At 42.5% G+C, this 17,810-nt stretch overlaps 1 protein-coding gene across 25 annotated transcripts in view; it reads left to right on the plus strand.

Annotated features, from left to right (window-relative positions):
- Nucleotides 1-2,384: 2,384 nt before the first annotated feature.
- Nucleotides 2,385-17,810, plus strand: part of LOC102136791 (transducin-like enhancer protein 4) — a 156,283-nt gene continuing 140,857 nt past the window's right edge. For 14 of the 25 annotated variants that reach the window (XM_005581987.5, XM_005581992.5, XM_005581988.5 and 11 more), the window contains exons 1-4: nucleotides 2,385-2,980; nucleotides 3,845-3,942; nucleotides 5,029-5,092; nucleotides 6,263-6,307. In XM_005581987.5, coding sequence (XP_005582044.1) covers nucleotides 2,936-2,980; nucleotides 3,845-3,942; nucleotides 5,029-5,092; nucleotides 6,263-6,307 — 252 coding nt within the window. In that variant the 5' untranslated portion in view covers nucleotides 2,385-2,935. Of the gene's footprint in view, nucleotides 2,981-3,312; nucleotides 3,520-3,844; nucleotides 3,943-5,028; nucleotides 5,093-6,262; nucleotides 6,308-17,810 lie in introns of those variants that run through there. The other 11 variants (XM_005581989.5, XM_045373072.3, XM_074015774.1 and 8 more) reach the window with 1 other exon arrangement.

Genomic DNA, 17,810 nt, shown 5'->3' on the forward strand with positions numbered 1-17,810 from the left:
TTTTTCACATTAATTTGTTCAAAATCCCACATATATATGTACTTATAGCACATCTCATTTTGAATTGGACACATTTCAAGTGCTCATCAGCCACATGTGGCTAGGTATGGAACAGCAGAGGTTCAGAAAACTGCCGAAAGGAGTTCTCTGTCCTCTTATTTTGGGGATGGAGAAGAAAAATATTTGCCGAATGGAAACATTCTGTGAACTTTGGCTCCGGGTTTTCAGTATGAAATTAGAGGCAGGAGAAGACCACCATAGCCTTGCTTTGCACCAGCTCACTGCCGTGGCCAGAACGGACGTTCACAGAACGTGCTCGGTTGGACATTAAGTCACTGAGTCGTCCACTGAGGAAAGGGATATCATTAAGAATAGTTTTCCACTAACGCCGAACCGGCGGCATCATCTCATCCAACAGGTCAAGTTATAGTAGGCAAGCACGCCTAGAAATAAACGTCTAAAACCCAGTCTGTTACATTAGCCAATACTCTTCTTGACTCTCTCCGAATTTTTTCCCTGTCCCCAAGATTAGGCTCGCTAGGAAAGACTGCGAGCCTCAGCGGCCTCCCCTTGAACTGGGGCGCTGCCCCCAGCTGGACACGGACTAAGGATGGAAGGGTGCACTGACGGGGGCCGCCCCCATTTCCCAGGCCCCTCCGTAGGGGTGCCCCTCCTCAGCCATGGCTGCCCCTGGGGCCACCCCCACCTTTCCGCCATCTCTCGGGCCCGCGTGGCATCCTGCTCCGTTTTAACGGGGATAAACTTGACTTGCTTCTCCCAAGAGCGGGAAAAGGGGCGCAGTCTTGGTACTGATCTGGGGGAGGGAACGTCCCAGGCCGCGCAGGGGCGTTTTCTAACCGTGCCCCGTCGGCCTGCTCTGTTCAGTACCGACAGTCTGCGGGGTTCACGTGGCCCAATCGGCAAAGTTTCTTTGGAGATCCGGCGTCTCTGATTCCCGGATCTTCAGCCTCACCCGGAGACCCCACGGTTAATGCCCTGCGACCCCCTGATGGAGCGTCGGGATGCGCTTTCTCTCCGAGTGCCCCCGGGGGTGGAGGGAGGGAGGTCTGTTTCGGGACTAAATGGCAATCACAGCTCCCGCGGGGCTCGGAGGGACGAGCTCCCCGCCCACCCCGCGGCCCCGGCCCCAGCCAGCATCTCGCGACTCCATCTCTGGCTCTAAACAAGAACAGGGGACCGAGTCCGCGTTCACACGGAAAATTATGCCGGCTCCAGCGGCGCGTAAAATTGATGTGAACCGAACGAAGTGGGATCAGCGTGATCCTCCCTCTCTTGTCTCAACAGGGGTTTCGGCGCGTTACACAAGGCCGAGCTTGTCTCTTTAAGGAGACATTGGACCCTAATTAGTCCGCATTCCTGGCGCGGCTGCGGAGCGAGGGGCCGAAGGTGTCTGGGTTGGGAGACGGGTGGGCGGGAGGACGAGACTCGGAAGGAGATCTTCTGACCAGGCCCCAGGCTCACCGCCCCCTCCACCCTCTTTATTTTGCCGCCACCACCGCCACCAACACCTAATTCTGAAGATGCAGCCAGGGCAGCAGCAACAGCAGCAGCCGCGGATTCTCTCAACCCCACGTTACTTTGATTGACAGCTGAACAAATGTTTCCCCGGTTCGAACGCTCGCGCTAAGGAACGACAGCCAAGGCGAAGCTCCGCCTTGGGCGGGCCATCTCCGCCCCGCCTCCGCCAACCTCATTCCTCTTCGTTAATTGGTCGGAGCTACAGGCGACGCCCGGCACCCACGTGGGTTTCAGCTGGGTTGGCTCCTCCCCGCTGGCTTGCCATTTGTCAGCAGTGAAATGATGGGCACTAACACAGAACGGCGATTAATGTTCAGCCACCTCTGATTGGTTGCTGGAGACGCCTACCGCAACGGGGGTGGGCGGAGCGCTTGGAGAGTGCCCCAGAGCACTCGCGTGGCGGGCCGGTGATTGTAGTCAATCTGGCAGTATTCTCAGGCAGGGTCGCCCGGGGCGGACTACATCTCCCGGGATGCTCCACGGCCCCCTCCGCTGAAGGTTGTGAATATGTATCAGAATGTTAATGATTAGCTGCTGCTAAATTTGGTCAAAGAAGTCACCTACACAGAGCGTGTTGTTAGAGCTGTTCTGAGCGGGTGTTTGGGTTGTTGGCTGCTTTCTTCCCCCTTTCTCACACACTTGTATATTATTTTGAGGTGGTGTTCGCAGAGTTTGAAAGGAGAGAGAATTAAAAAAAAAAAAAGCCGCAAGCGTTTCACTCTTTTATTTTTATAATCCCCTTCAATTTGGGGTTAAAAAAAAGACAAGAAAACAGGAAGGAAGAAAAATAAGGAAATGAGATGTGGTAAAAGAAGCTAAAAGGTGCCTTTTAAAAGATCGTTGCTGTGAAGTGAAAAAAATCTCCAGAGAAACCAAAAAGCACCGCCGAGACCTCTTCCGAACCAAAGGAGTTTGTGTTTGCTTTTAGGGAAGAAGAAAGATCATTCATTCGGAGGAATAACAACCAATTAAAAGACAAATAAAAAAAGTTTGGAGTGGGACGCAGAGCGAGCGAGCGGCGCTGCCGGCGGGCGGTGGGGCGAGGAGCTCGCACTTTCCCGGCTGGGTGAGCGGCTGCCGCGGCGCCGGGCTCGGCGGGTGCGCCTCGGCGGAGCTGAACGTCGGAGCGTTGCCTCGGGAGACGCGCGCCGGACAATGCCCGCGGCGGGCCAGTGACGCCCGCGGGGAATGCGGAGCAGCCCGGCTGCCGGCACCCAGCCGCCGCCGCGCGTTCCTGCCGCCCGTGTCACGCGAGACCCGGCGGGGGCCGGGACCGCCCGAGCCGCCCCTCAGACCGAGCCGGCCGCCTCCGCCGCCGCGGCCGCCTCCTCTTCGGGGCCATTAAAGCCAATGAGCCGCGCGCCTCTGCCGAGCGCAGCGAACTAAATCGGCTTGGATGATTCGCGACCTGAGCAAGATGTACCCGCAGACCAGACACCCGGTGAGTGCGGGCAGCGGGGCGCGGGCTCGCCGGGCGCTGGGAGATTCCCCGCGTCGCCCCCTGCGCACCGAGTTGTGTCTTTTGGCCGGAGGGGCGTGGAGAGCCGCCCGAAATCGGCGCCCCGCGCCGGGAGCCGCCCGCCCGCCATCACCCCCAGCCCCCGGCGTGGTGGCCCTCGGAGGGGGTGCGGAGAGGCAATTGAGTTGTAGCCATTTTCTTATTGTTGTCTTTGAAGCCCCTGGAAGCCGCGCCGAGCCGTTTGCGGTCCCCGCGCCGCGACTCCTCGAGGGGGGGCGGCGAGCGATGAAGGAGGCGCGACTCCGCGCCCGGGCGGGGAGGGCGCCCTCGGCGGCGGCGCTGCTGGGCCGGCTGCGGCTCGGAAGTGCGGGGCGCCGGCCCCTCGCGCCGCGGGCCCCCGGGGCGAGCGAGCGAGCGAAAGAACGAGCCGAGAGGGTGGCTGCCGCCCCCCTCCTTCCCTGGCCTGACCGCAGCCCGACGCCATGGCGCGGGTACCCCCGACGGGCCAGTTTCGATTCCGGGTGAGGAGGGAGTGGGCGCGGCGCGCGGGTCCCTGGGCGCCCGTCTTTGGCCGGGGAGGGGAGATGGGGCTCGAACCCTCGGGGTCCGGGGCGCGGAGGGAGGGCTGCGGGCGGGAGTACGCGGAGGCCCGGGACCACCTCGAAACCAGCTCTTGCCTGGGCTGTTGGGCGCGAGGAGGGTTGCGGGAGGAGAGTTTTAATCGCTCTTTCCTTGCGTGCGCGATGACCCCCCCAACTCCCCGCTAACGCCGCGTGGTATGTTTTCTCCGTCTCCCTGCTTCGCCTGTGATGTGGGCTAATTAAATATTTTATTGTTGTTCTTCAGGCACCGCATCAGCCTGCTCAACCCTTTAAATTTACAATTTCCGAATCCTGTGATCGGATTAAGGAAGAGTTTCAGTTTTTACAGGCTCAATACCACAGGTAACGATATTGACTTTAGCTGATCCTCCTGTTTGCTTAGCTCTTGTCTCCCCCACAAATACACACAAACACCCTCCTCCTTTTTTGTGGGGGCGTCACAAAGGTACTATTATTTTTTTTTCTCGGTGGGCAGAAAGGGCAAATCAAGGCCTCCTTCCTTAGGCAGGTGTAAATAAATTAAACATTTCTTTTTTCTACCGTAAATAAAAAGAAGGCGGAAAAATCGAAACTGGGGAGACTTGGAAAACGCTGAGGCCAAACTTTCGATATTGATTTATTGGGGCCAGGAGAATGAAAGGTTGGGGAGATTCTGGGGCCTTTTGACATCCTTGGTTCTTTATTACTCTGGACTTGGTTCCTTCTCACTTCTTTTTGCCATTCCACTGAAGAGCTGAGAGCCCAGGGAGGTCGGAGTGAGCGATTTCATTACTTTTATGCTGAAAAAAATGTTTTCATCTTATAGACGATTTTTAGACTTAGGGTGCCTTTGAGACATTTTTCTTTGGCTGGCTTTTTAATGATGCCTAATTCTTATTTCATAAATACGAGAACCAAAACAAGCCACTGAACCCGATTGACACTTTGCCCCTGGGTGGTGGTGTTCCACTTGTCTGTGTGTTTTGGAGGGAAAAAAACAAGACATCATTCATAAGACATGCTTGATTCGTATTTCCATTAATCTCTTGGTAGAACATGAAAGAAACTCCCTTGTGACATTTTGGAGGACTTATTTGTGCTTGTATGTGCAGTCATTATTGAGGTTTATTTTCGTGTTTGTTTTATTAAGTGAATATTCAATTCTGGAGGAAGTTCCTGAATTAAACTGATTAGAGGATTTGTTTCCTTAAAACTTAATTAAAAAAAAAAATCCTAAAAACAAAAACCACATATACGATCCTTATTGAAGGGGCAAGTCCAGACTGGTTAGAGTGACCCCCTTCCCGAACTTCCCTTTCCATAATGATGGGGGTATTTATTTAAGATTGTTGATTTAGTTGTTTGTAAGTGAGATTTAAAATATGTGTTTAAGAGTTGAAGGACGTAAATTAAGATCATTGTACTTAGAGTATTTTATGTCTTGAACAGTCTGAAGCTGGAATGTGAGAAACTCGCCAGTGAGAAGACAGAGATGCAGCGGCATTATGTCATGGTAAGAAAACCATGTCACAGATTCAAAGTGCCTATTAGTTTGGAATACCAAAAACAAGAATACGTTTAAATTGCTGGAGGCTGCAAGATAGATCACAGTCACCCTGCCAGTGCAGTTGAAGTTGTGGGAATGTGTCTGTTAGCAACCTGTAATTCTAGGATGTTATAACCTGCCTTTGACAACTGGCTTGGATTGGAATTTTCAGAAAGTTCAACCACATGGGGTATAATTTTCTGTGTTTTCTTTTTACAGATAGAAAAAAAAATAAAAACAAAACCTCGTTTGTTTTGTTTAGTCACAAGCAAAAATGTTTTTGTGTTAGTGGTTTTCTTTGTTGTTTTACTGCTCTTGCTCCAAACAACTTTAGCCAGTTTTTCTGTATGCTGTTAACATTTTAATGTCTTATTTCTTTGAAAAGGAGTGATGGATAAGGAAAGACAGCAGACCATTTTTCAAATTTTTTTCTCTTTATGTTACTATTACATTTATATTTGCGTGTTTTCAATTTCTGTAGTGTTATATTGGTTTGAGGAACGTCGTAGTCTCCTGTATAACTGATTTATTCTGCCAGAATTTCTATGCCAGTTATACTACACATTCAAAAAACCAGATTTGCCTTTACAGAAGTATTATGAAGCATATTTTTATGATTGTCCGAGAAAGCTCCAGAATAACTCACTCATTTATTTTTCTATCCAGCTTTTTTGCTTTAAATATGTGAATATGAGCAGTATACTAACAAATCAGAAATCAAACTCTTAAGTAGCATCACCTTTTCCAACCTTCCTTTCAAAACATCAGCGTTTGTATAAGACATTCTTTTCTGTTAACTTGCCTGCTGTGCCTAGGAATTAAGAATCCGTAGGATACCAAATTTTCATCAGACTTTTTTGATGCATCTGCTTGGGATGTATAAAGACAACTGGAGATGTTAAGAATGCTGTGTTTGAATTTAATTTTTCTTAGTTTTGTGAGTATTCTCTTTGAATTTGTGTCTTAAGGTGGTTAAAGATAGCGATGGGCTCTTGATTTATTGGCGTAGGTTATATGAAGATATTGGTTTAGGTGAGACTTTTATGTTTGTTTCAGATTTACTTGGGGCATTTTGAACAAACTAGGGAGATTATTTGATGAAAGTCACGCATTTAATTGCTTTTCCTTCTTTGACAGTATTATGAAATGTCCTATGGGTTGAATATAGAAATGCACAAGCAGGTAAGTTATTTCTTTATAACCATTTTAAATGACAGTAATACTGGTATACTTTGAAAAGAAAAAATTGTATGTTTTTGCAGTTTTATTCTGCAAGCCGTTGTGGCTAACTGTATTTAAAGGACTGGGTAGTGAAGAAAATGCTGTTTTTTCATGTGTGGCTCCCCATCTTTCTTTCATATTATCCTAATTTTTATAATTTAAAAATGTTATTTTAAAAAGTCAATACGTATTAAACTTTGTACACTTTCAAAAGCAGGATGCTAAATTTTAAAATCCTCTTGTTATTCTGAAAGAGTTGCTTTATGTATTTTGGGCATTGCAAACTTGTCTTGTGAAAGAGCTTTTCTTGGAAAATATTAAAAAGTAGAATTAAATTGTGTGGCGCCTTCATTGGCTTGATGTGAAAGAATGGATAGAGGGTGAGCTGGGAGGATGAAAATGAAATCTGTGGAGCTACAAAGGAAATTGATGTAAAATCCTTGTACTGGTCCCCTGAGGCTACTTAGTTGGGTCTTACCAAGAACTATCACCGTTACTTCCAAAATTTGTACAGAGTAAATGAGCCTGACAGGAGGATGTGATAAGGTTCAACATTGGGTCTTGAAATCTAGCAATTAGTTCAGTAGCAAAAAAAAAAGATAATGATTAGTCAGAAAGCACTGAGAGATATGACTCAAACAGCCTTCTTTTTGTGCAGGAGACTGAATAATAAAATGGTTTGGCTTAAATTTCCTAGACAGAAGAATAAGAGCACGTATATATATATCTATATATACACACACAAATATACATACATATATGTAAAACATTGTTTGGCAATAATAATTTCTCTAGGAAATATTTATTTTTGGTGATCTCCTAGTGGAAGTGCTTCAGGTCTCATCAGCCATTTCAGAATAGGTATGTGTTTGCCTGCTGGGAAAAAGACAAGGGAAGACTTACTGCTTTTCATTTCTTATTTATGGTCAAGGTGGATGTCATTACTTTCTAAGTTGAGAAAACATGGAATGAGCACATACTATTAGGCCTTCACTATTTATGGATTCCTTTTTGGGTATAGTTATTTTCCGCATGCTCAGAACATCCCCAGATAGTAGATCTTTAAAAGATGGCTGTTGGACAATAAAGGCAATCTGATGAATAGTATTTGAAAACAAAAAGTTGGAAAAAAATGAGACGTTGCTTACACTGAGGACTTTTAATTTCAGATACTGTTTTACTTTGCATGGTATTTGGTTATGTCAATATTAGCATTATAGTATAGTTTGAATGGTCTGTTGAAATTAAATTCTTATTTTGGCATCTTTGCCATTTCTGTTTAGATTAGTAATGTAAATATCTTCTGCTTAAACAAAATCTGTTCAGTCTGATGGATGGACTTCTCTTAGTTCTACCTTACAGGAATAAATTACATGAGAGATACTGTTTGTTAATTATCTCATTACATTTCCTTTGAGGTCTGGATCTTGTATGTGTCTCTTTCTTTGTGCACACCCCACCCTCCAAAATTAATTAGTGTCTTTTTAAAGATTGGAGCAGTTGATTAATTTAGTCCCTTTATTTCTCCTGTATCTTGTTTACCCTAACCACTTAGTTTCCAGGTCTCCCTGTACCATCTACATTTCTAAGAAGCACATAGCTTGTATTTGGCTGTATGTATTTCTTTTTCAAGGGGGTATATGAGATCCCTTAATTTTACACATTTTATACCACTATAATTCTGTCATCTTCTTGTCCAGCTGGCCTCAAATGCCATCCATTTAAAATTGAGAACAGTACATTTTCCCTTTTTTTCTTTTGCTTTTAAATTCAATCATATCAAGAATCCTGAGGGCAGTTTATCACATTATGAAATACAGACAGCCCTGCAAACCACCTACTTATTATATTTTCTTTCTTTCTCCCCCTTAAGCATAGAGGCATATCTGTCTTTATTTGTTTTCCTAGGCAGACAGCCTTAGTTCCTCTTAGCCTCTCTTCCAGATGTACTCGCTGGATACCCTTGTAATGGAAAGCAGCAATAATGCAGGGAAGTTGCCCTGCGGCATAATTGGGCCTAGTTCTCAAGATCGGGTTAGGTTTATTCACTTATTAGATTTGTGTCTCGAAGGGTTCAAGAGTAGGAGTCCCGGGAGTCCTTGGAAGTACCCTAGTAATTGGTGGCCCTGATATTTGAAACCTTTGTGTATTTTTTGGTTAACGTTCCTGTTCTTCTTGGCTGCTGCTAGCCACAGAATATTTATTTTTAGAGAAATTTTTCATTGGAACAGAAAATGATGGCTGTGATGGAGTCATGACTCTGTGACTTAGCAAATTGATAAAAGGATAAAAGTATGAAGTGAAGACAAACAGGGTGGAGGTCGGTATTCTCCCTCCTCCCCTTCCTATGTGATGCTCATCATCAGTCACCCTGTGTTGATTCTGATAGAGAACTATAAAATGAAACCTATGGGGAATTTGTCATTCCGAAATGAAAGCTAATGTAATTAGTACCAATTAAAGTACATTTAGTAAATTGGATTTAATCTTAATTAAGCCTGCATAATGTTGCCAATTTTTAACAATTATGTTTGAGAACATAATTAATTTAAATTTTGGTAACTGAGTAAATAGCATTAGTCTGGTAGAATTAGTGGATTTTTTTTTTTAAAGGGGAACTTGGTGACATGACTTGGAATTGGAGCATAAAATATGAATCTAAATTTCTGGTAATCTTTAGGATTGATAGAGCTAAGCAGATGAAGCAAAAAAAAAAAAAAAAAAAAAAAAACCAGAAAAGTTAGGATGGAGTATTCTAGGCTATAATGGGAATTAATGCTGTGCCACTGTCTCAAGTTCTAGCATAAAAGTGAAGATGACAAATAGGACATGGTTAGAAATGGCACATGTTTTAGTGTGACGTCTTCAAAATGGAATTTTTAAAAATGAAAGAACATAGGCCTTTATCCCCTAAGGATTTCCCTAAGTGTGCGGTTTTTGTTTTTTGTTTTGTGTGAGACAACTGACCCAGGGTTTAGTTGTTAAGTTTTTCTGCCGATTGTTCTTCTTTGTAAATACAGTGTGACTTCTAAATGGGTCGGTGGTGATGGGGGCAGTGGGATGATGCGTGGAGTTGCTGGCGTTACTACATGCTGCTTGTTCCCATCTTTCACCTGTAATGCTGTCATTGAAGTCCTCACTGAGGGACTCTGACAGCAGTGGTTGCCATTCTAAAAAGTGAGTATTGGATGTAGATTAGGAACAGTAGGTGTGTGAATTAAACCTATAGGAACTATACATGGCGATGAACATGCCACCTTTTGAAAAGCGGAGAATGAGAACATCTATGCCTTCCTTATAGTTAATATTCTACAGTGTGAAAGCCTCTTCATTTGAATTTTAGTAATCATTAGGAAATTTTAGAAATCTGAAACACATGGAATCTAAAAGTAAGTACTGCACATTTATGTATGTTTTATATGTGGGTATTTTTATATGTGTGTGTATTTGTGTGTGTGTGTGTGTATATATATATATATTTAATCAAAGCAAGAAAACTCCTGTTTCACTTAAAGCCATGTAAATTTTATTACGAGACTTGGGCCACAACCATTTGAGTGCTGCTAAAATATTAATTGAATAGAAATGAAAGGGCCTTGCCAACTGATAGGATATCATAATCATAGCCTCTTTGGTCGATGGTAAATGATGATAAATGACATTAGGAACCTTTTAGCAAACTGTAATAACTACAAGGAGGGAAGCAGTATGGATTTGCATTATATCTGATACCCTCTAGTACCAAGTGGATTGCCAATACTGCTTGTTTAGCATTTTCTAAGGGCAATAAGATATTGATTTCTGACTTACAAGGAACAGCTCTATTTTCACCATTGAAAAGTATTGCAGGTTGTTAAGAAGAAATTGACTTGAAGAGGCCGACTGCTGCCCATCATGGAGCAAATAAAGCAAAACTGCCGAAGCATGGTGGAGCAGCGAGACGGGCCCTCAGCAATTTGTTGCTATTAATTTACCATGCTCGACAGCAAATCAATCGGCATCTACTTCATCTGCTGGAGAAAATGCTGTCCAGGGCAGATAAAAGGCTCGGCATGGTACAGAGAATAGACTGGATTGGCCAAAAGCAGGCTGCAGTTAATGTGTAAATAAGTGAAATCAAGGCCACTGTTGCAGAGGAAGCTGTTGTTAATTAGGTTGGTGTTTTTTAGTGAACTATTTTAGAAAGCAGCTAGGATTTGGAGAGTAAGAAGAGATTTATTGAGATTGAAGTAATATATGACTGGCATGACATTCTAGCCTTGAGTGTACTTGATTCTAGGGTGCAGTAAATTTATTTGGGGACACTGCTTGCTGTGGAGTTCGTCGAAAAAGTTCGGTTTAGACCAAATTTCCCTTATAACTTTTTTTTTTGAACCTTGCCAGTTTTTTGCACATCTTCCGTCTTATTGTGTACTCTTAGATTTAGAAGAGTAGATGGAGGAGTAGGTGTTTTCGTATGGAGGCACAAATGTGTCTGTTGTATTCTCACCCAGTGCTTTTTTTTTTTCAGAGATAGGTATAATTGAACTCTTGTATAATAATGAGAGTGGACTATCATCGAAGATGGGGTGTTCTAGCTGAAAGTAACTAGTAAACCAAGGAAGATTTTGCTGACGGAACTTTATCTTGCTTCATAAACATTAGGAAATAACAATCTAGAGGGCCTGAATAGTGGGTGGATACTACTAGACTATAACATCTCAAAGATTGCAAGTGAAATTTTGATGCCTGCATAAACTTCAGATGCAATTATAAGATCATGTGTGTGGGGGTGGGAAGGATTCTTTTGTTTTTGGTTTTCATTAAGGTATAAAGCCACCTTTTCTAATTTAAGATTATTTACACTCTGATAATATTCCACAGTGAATGTTAACGGAGTGGAGGGTATTGGTGGTTCCCCCCCCGCCCTTACTTCTCATTTGGGCATTTTAAAATAGGAGGCCAACTTCATTTACTCTTGTTTAGTAAATCTAAATGAGTGTGGGTTTTAAATTAGATTTTTTCCCAAAATCCTTCAGAGGCTCTAGCTTTAGGGCAGTTGATAAGTAAGTGGAAGCACCTTGGGCAGGACCCAATGAGCTGTCGTTTTACTTATCACAGCACCTGCACTGGAAGCAGATCTAGAGGATGAAATTTAACCTGTTAGGGTGTGTGTTAACCTGTTAGGGTGTGTGTATGTTTTAGGGTACGTGTTTTCCGAATGCTGTGGGGAGTTCCCTTTTTCCTTCTGCTATGATGGATTCTTTTGTCTTTCTAGAGATATCATAGGAGGATATCTGTGGATTTTTCACCTAAGGCAGTGATTCTTAAGTGAAATTGGAATTTCCTTTCAATAGAAGTAAACGTTTATTATATACCTGGCTTGCGCTTACCACTGATCTGGGCACACTGCCAAAATTCTTATCTTTAGTTCTCATAATGATCCTAAGAGAGGGATTATATCCATTCAAAAGTTGATTAAACAGGGTCAGCTCTGCACAAGGTGATATAGCTAATAGTTGGTGGATTCAGGACTTCAAATAAATTTACCTGGGAGGATATCTCCAGGGAGATGGGTTTGCCATGGGTTAGAGATTCAGGCCCCAGTTCATTCCTGGAATAGAGAGTCCCTGAACTTTAGGCTCATACGCAGAACCTCTTGAGTTGGGAGATTCTCTGCAACTGCCTAGAGTGCATGGATGGCTCAGCCTGCCCTCTGCATCCCGACTGCTTTCAGTGGGTGAGAGGGTGAGGTTGCTTTCACTTGGAATCTCCTACAGAAGGGCTAGGAGAGCTGCTTGCTTATCAAGATGGAATTTGCTTCCTCCCTAGGCAACCTATTTCTCATTTGTTTACAAACTTGTTCTTCTCTTTAACTTTTATCTTTTCCTGTGGCTTATGAGAGTGCCTACAGACAAGGGGCTGTTTGTTAATCACCATCTTGTGAGCTTTTGAAGGGGGAAGCTGGGAGGGGAAAATGTGATGTTTTGTAGCCTCTTTGTAGTTTAGAAAGAGGTTCATAGATGCAGGAAATCACACAACTCAGTTTTAAATGAAGGCAGATGTTTTGCTTTTACTGTTAAAGGAATTTCTTTGCAGCATTCAAACAAAAGGATAGTTCCTTTTCACTGCCCCTTAATCCCTGCTGGATATTGTTTATTTTTATGTATTATTTTGATGGGCAAAGTTCTTTGTATCTAGGTATATATCACTTTGAGCTCTCTAGGACTGATGGACTGGACTAATGAGCTACATCTCTAGGTGCTGTTGCAGCATTGGTGAAGGAGACAGTACAGGCACCAGCCCATTGTTCTTCACATTCTTCATTTAATCTTTGCTTTCCTAGAATATGTCTTTTTTATTTCTTCTTCTTTTTTTCTTGTGCTATAAGATAGGTAGAGGAAACCAGTTGGGAATTAAAAGTTTAAAAAAATGCATTTATAAGTTATTTGTGTTTGTTTTTAATGTGGCTTTTTTTTTTTTTTTTTTTTGCCTTTGATATGATTTGATGGTTTGGTTTACCACTTCTGGACAGCAATAATGTATTTGGTGGTTAGAGGAAAGAGGGACAGGGATGTGAGTTCTAGAAGGCGCTTTCTTGATCCCTCTGCACACCCTCTTAAGATGACTTCAGCGTTCCAGCAGTGGTGGTAGATTCAGTAGTCCTATACTGGCTAAGTTATTACCAGTTTTGTAAGCCGGGCTGTTGGAGAGAAGCAGGGGGCAGCACATTTAGGCGTGGGCGATGGAGTATTTACACTGGTAATGACAGTTTGCAAGGCTTAGGACTTGTTCGAAGTAAGTACAGTGTGAAGAGTTTATGAAATTATTACTCTAAAGGGGAAGGGCCTCAGAAGTTTTAGTCAAAAGCAAAAGTTAGAGCTGTTTTGTCTTTGCCTTCGTAATAGCTGTCAGCGGTAGTTGTTTTCTATCTGTGAAGAGGGATTTAGCTGGCATTCATCACCACAAATCTATATACTCTGTCTGTTTTCATGGGAACTGACCCAGCATTTATGCCAGGCTCTTGCTATTTCTATATGATTGAGCCAAAACTTATCCGTGGAGAGCTGCACTGTGTAACCCTTATTCCATCCAGGGGTGACACATGGGCAGGGTGTGGATTTTCTCAGCTGGTTCCTCAAAGAAGCAGAAGAGAAGTACTCTGGGATACCCCTTAGGTACTCTGTCCTGTGGTGAGTGGATCGCATTGTCATCTCTTTTTGAGGATTTGCCCCCATGCACTTCAAGAATTGTACGGCGGAGGCAGCTTCTGCATTTCACGGAAAGGATAACTTCTCTCCCACGCGAGACGATGCTCTGTCCCCAACCTGGGCTGGCTGTGGTATGCTTGGGACCTCTGCAGGGCCCTGTTGCTTGCAGCAGCCTAGGCAAAGTGAGAGGTTGGGGAAGGAGGAGGAGGGATATTGGCTTTCTGATTTCTTAGCAGGCTTATTTAACTCATTATTATTATTATTGTAATTCAGGTTCTGTCCTAGTTTTCTAACTATGTGTTCTGTTTCTGAAGGTCTGTGAATGATTTTGATTACTGAATTTGAAACTGCAAGAAAATGTAACTGGAAAGAATAGTCGTAGTAGAAATTATAAGCACTAGTACTCTGTAACACCCTTTCTTTACAGAGAGCTTAAGGCATTTTATATGTTCTCTTTAATCTTCCTCATGTTCTGTAAAGCAGGTAGCAAGCTTGGATCCATGTATTTATTTAAATAGCTTCTGTCAGTGGAGTACCCAACAGTTTGCCAAGCAGTGTCATTCTACTGGCCTCCTTTAACAGATGACACTGAGGCTTAAGGGCTTAAGAGACTAGCCCAGTGTCACAGTCAGGGAGGATCAGCACGCGGGTGGGGATACCAGAGTTCACGCAGGTCAGCGAATGCGCCCGAGGTTGCATAGTGAGAGTCACTGGCAGAAGAGGAAATAGTAGGTTTCTTGACTTCCCTTCCAGGGCTCCCTTCGCTGACCATGCTGTTTCCAAACAGCAAACAATGTGCTTGTTTCTGTGATGCCTTTGGCTTTCTGCAACATGAGGAGCATGGTGATGCTACTGGCAGTCCAAGAGTGTTACACTGTCATCTCTAGTGAGAGATCTGATCTGTGTTTGTGTTTGAGTACAGCTTCTCCCTCCCCTCCCCTCTACCCTCCCATTGCCTATGCCCTGCCCAAAGGGAGTCTAGGATCAGCGATACTGAAATATAAAGCCAAGGTCCACTTTTAGAAAAGTGCTTCATAAAACTGGCTGTCTGGCATTCTGAACTGTACCGTGCAAACACGTTATATTAGATACATACCTGTTTATTGCCTGTCTCTTGTGCTAGATTGTAAGCTCCATGAAAACAGGAGCTTTCTTTGTTTACTGCTGTGTAGCTTGTGTTGAGCACTGTGCCTATCGCATAGTAGATGCTGGTGCGCAATAAAATATTTGGTGAATGAGAGAATAGCAGTTAGAGCTAGCCAAGAATATGTGTGATTTAATATTTTCAAGGGTGTATTTAGGTTGCAAGATAGATAACAAATACTGACTCTCAAGCATACTCAGGTCTGTGTTGTCTACTAGTTTGTGAAAAAGTGACACTTGGAAAGAGGAAGCAAAAGCAACCGAACTTGCTGTGCCTTTCAGAAACAAGTTAGTATAGCTAAAGTAGAATACATGTATTTTTAGTATGTTGAGTCTGCCTTTTTAAAGATGAAAACATGAATCGTTCCGAACAGAATTTAAAATTCATTTTGAACATCACTATATCACGAGTCAGTGTTTAATCTGAAGAATTCTTTTACCATTAATAGGTCTGTGTACCTGTGGTTTGAATGAATGTGGGACAATATCGATCTTGACTATATTGTGTTGTGTTTAGCTAACTTCCCTGCAAATCAGTAAAAAGTGCAAGCTTTTAGTTCTTTTCAAGGGACAAGGAATTTTGAAAATGTCTTAGTTTTTTTCTATTAGTAGAGATAGAATAATGTCGTTGAAAGAATAGTAATCATAACAGTAAGCAATTTTAGATTGCTTATCATGTCGATAGTATTTCACTTATTCTTACAACCATCTTATGAGCTTATAGTAGTAGTAGTATTTGCATTTTACGTACGCGGGGGCTGAGACACAGAGCTTAAATAGCTTGCTTGAAATCAGCTAGCCGGTAAAATAGATCTTGGGTTTGACTCAAGGTCAGAACGCTGGTATGATAGATATTTCTGCCTTATTCCAGTTGATATGTTTGGAATACTCCACCATCAGCTTTCCTCCTCTCCCCAAATGCTTAACTGATTCCGAAGCCTCAGATTCTAGTTCTGGCCTTGCTAGTAACCAGCGTTGTGATATTGCTGAGTACCGTACCTTTAAGGGCCACGCTTTTCTCAGCTTTAAATTAGGATGTAAATGAACACCAGAATCTCTTTTAACTCTTTTGGTCAAAATGACCATTTCGGTTTGGTTTGTTGCTGTGACCCAGTGAACAGAAATTGAGACTTTTTTTTTTTTTTTTCGGTCTTAGAAAGTCTCTTTTAGCACTTACTTTCAGAATTTTTACAATCCAGAATTACCTAACGGGCCTAGGGTAGAAATGTATATTTATATAATATTAATACTTTATTTTTTATAAGGTACTTTCTCATCCATTTTTTTCATGTAAACCCCAATAATAAAGCATTCCCCCCATCCTGTGGATGAACATAGTGAGATGCAGATGTTAGATGACAAAGTTCTACACTTAATTAGTAGGTGGTTTACAATTCATTGATTCTCTTATGGCCAGCGTTCAGGCTAAAGTAATGTTGACACTGAAGTAGAGCAATTTTCATAAAACATGTAATATAAAAGTATATATAAAATAAAATCTTTAAAGTGATTAGTTTTTGTACTTTTCCTTAGGCATATATTAGAAAACTTAGGCCGGGCGCGTGACTCGCGCCTGTAATCCCAGCACTTTTAGAGGCTGAGGTGAGTGGATCATGAGGTCAGGAGATAGAGACCATCCTGACCAACATGGTGAAACCCTGCCTCTACTAAAAATACAAAAATTAACTGGGTGTGGTGGCGCATGACTGTAATCCTAGCTACTCGGGGGGCTGAGGCAGGAGAATCACTTGAACCAGGGAGTCAGAGGTTGCAGTGAGCTGAGATTGCACCACTGTACTCCAGCCTGGCGACAGAGCAAGACTCCGTCACAAAAAAAAAAAAAAAAAGAAAAAAGAAAATTTAATTGTATGACTTATGAAATTGTATGAATTATAATGTGATCCAATAATTTTCTTCCAAAGATGTGCAAAGGGGCTATGTAGTAGTTTATTACCTGTTGTGTAATTAACTCCGGGGGTTACTCTTCCAGAATCTAATGTAGATGTCAGTTTCTCTTGCTTGAAATAAAGCATGTCTGTAAACTGTGACTTGCAGTGAGCTTGACATCTCAAATCCTCAGGACTTTCTTGCTTTGTCCCATCAGGGATCCTTTCCTTTGGGAAGATAAATTCATTGTAAATAAATGTCTTAGTCATAAATAGAAAGGGGAAATGTTTAATCTTGGCCTTTTTGAGTTTATAAATCAAAGACGCAGTAGAGATCAGGTTCCTTCATTAAAGTGTAGTTCCAAAAAGGAAGAATGTGGTTTTGGTTTTAAAAAATAAATTTATTTTTAAGTTTTATGAGTACATAGCAGGTGTATGTATTTATGGGGTAAATGAACTATTTTGATACAGGCATACAATGCATAATAATCACATTCGGGTAACTGGACTATCCATCAACTCAAGCATTTATCCTTTTTTGTGGTGTTAGAAACTTTCCAGTTATACTCTTTTAGTTACTTTTAAATGTACAATAAATTATTGACTGTAGTCACTCTGTTGTGCTATCAAACACTACACCTCATTCATTCTGACTATATTTTTGTATACAGAAGAATATGTTTTGTTCACTGCTGTACCACTAGCCCCTAAAACAATGCCTGGAATATAGTAGAAGAAATGAGTGAATGAATGATGGAACAGCTAAAGGAATGGTTTAATTTTTTTCATTTTATTACATTTCGTGTGGCATCACATATTCTGAAGAATCAGTCACCTTTATATAAGCTTTCCTTGTATCTGAGCTCTTAGGGAGGGCCTGGCTCTATGATGAGCAAAAAAGGCCTAGATAGGCAATCAGAGAGTGGGAGTTCTTATCTCAGTCTACTACAGGTCCTTGAGCTGCTGATTGGCATTTTTAAAATTGAGAATTGGATTCATGCTTTGCCAGATGATTTATTTCTAAGATATCTTTCAACTCTTAACATCATATGATGTTTAAATGACCAGCTTAAAAATAAAATTCCTCCCTACTTTCATTGCTTGGTACTGTAGGCATGCCATTTTAGTAAGTTAAGTTTTAAGTTATTTTTTATAAGAGGAAATACAGCCAGGTTTTTTTTTGTTTTTGTTTTTGTATTTTTGTAGAATCTCGCTTTGAGCAGTGTTAGGCTGTTGTGTGGACAG

This window comes from Macaca fascicularis, chromosome 15, assembly GCF_037993035.2.
Source record: "Macaca fascicularis isolate 582-1 chromosome 15, T2T-MFA8v1.1".
NCBI lineage: Eukaryota > Metazoa > Chordata > Mammalia > Primates > Cercopithecidae > Macaca > Macaca fascicularis.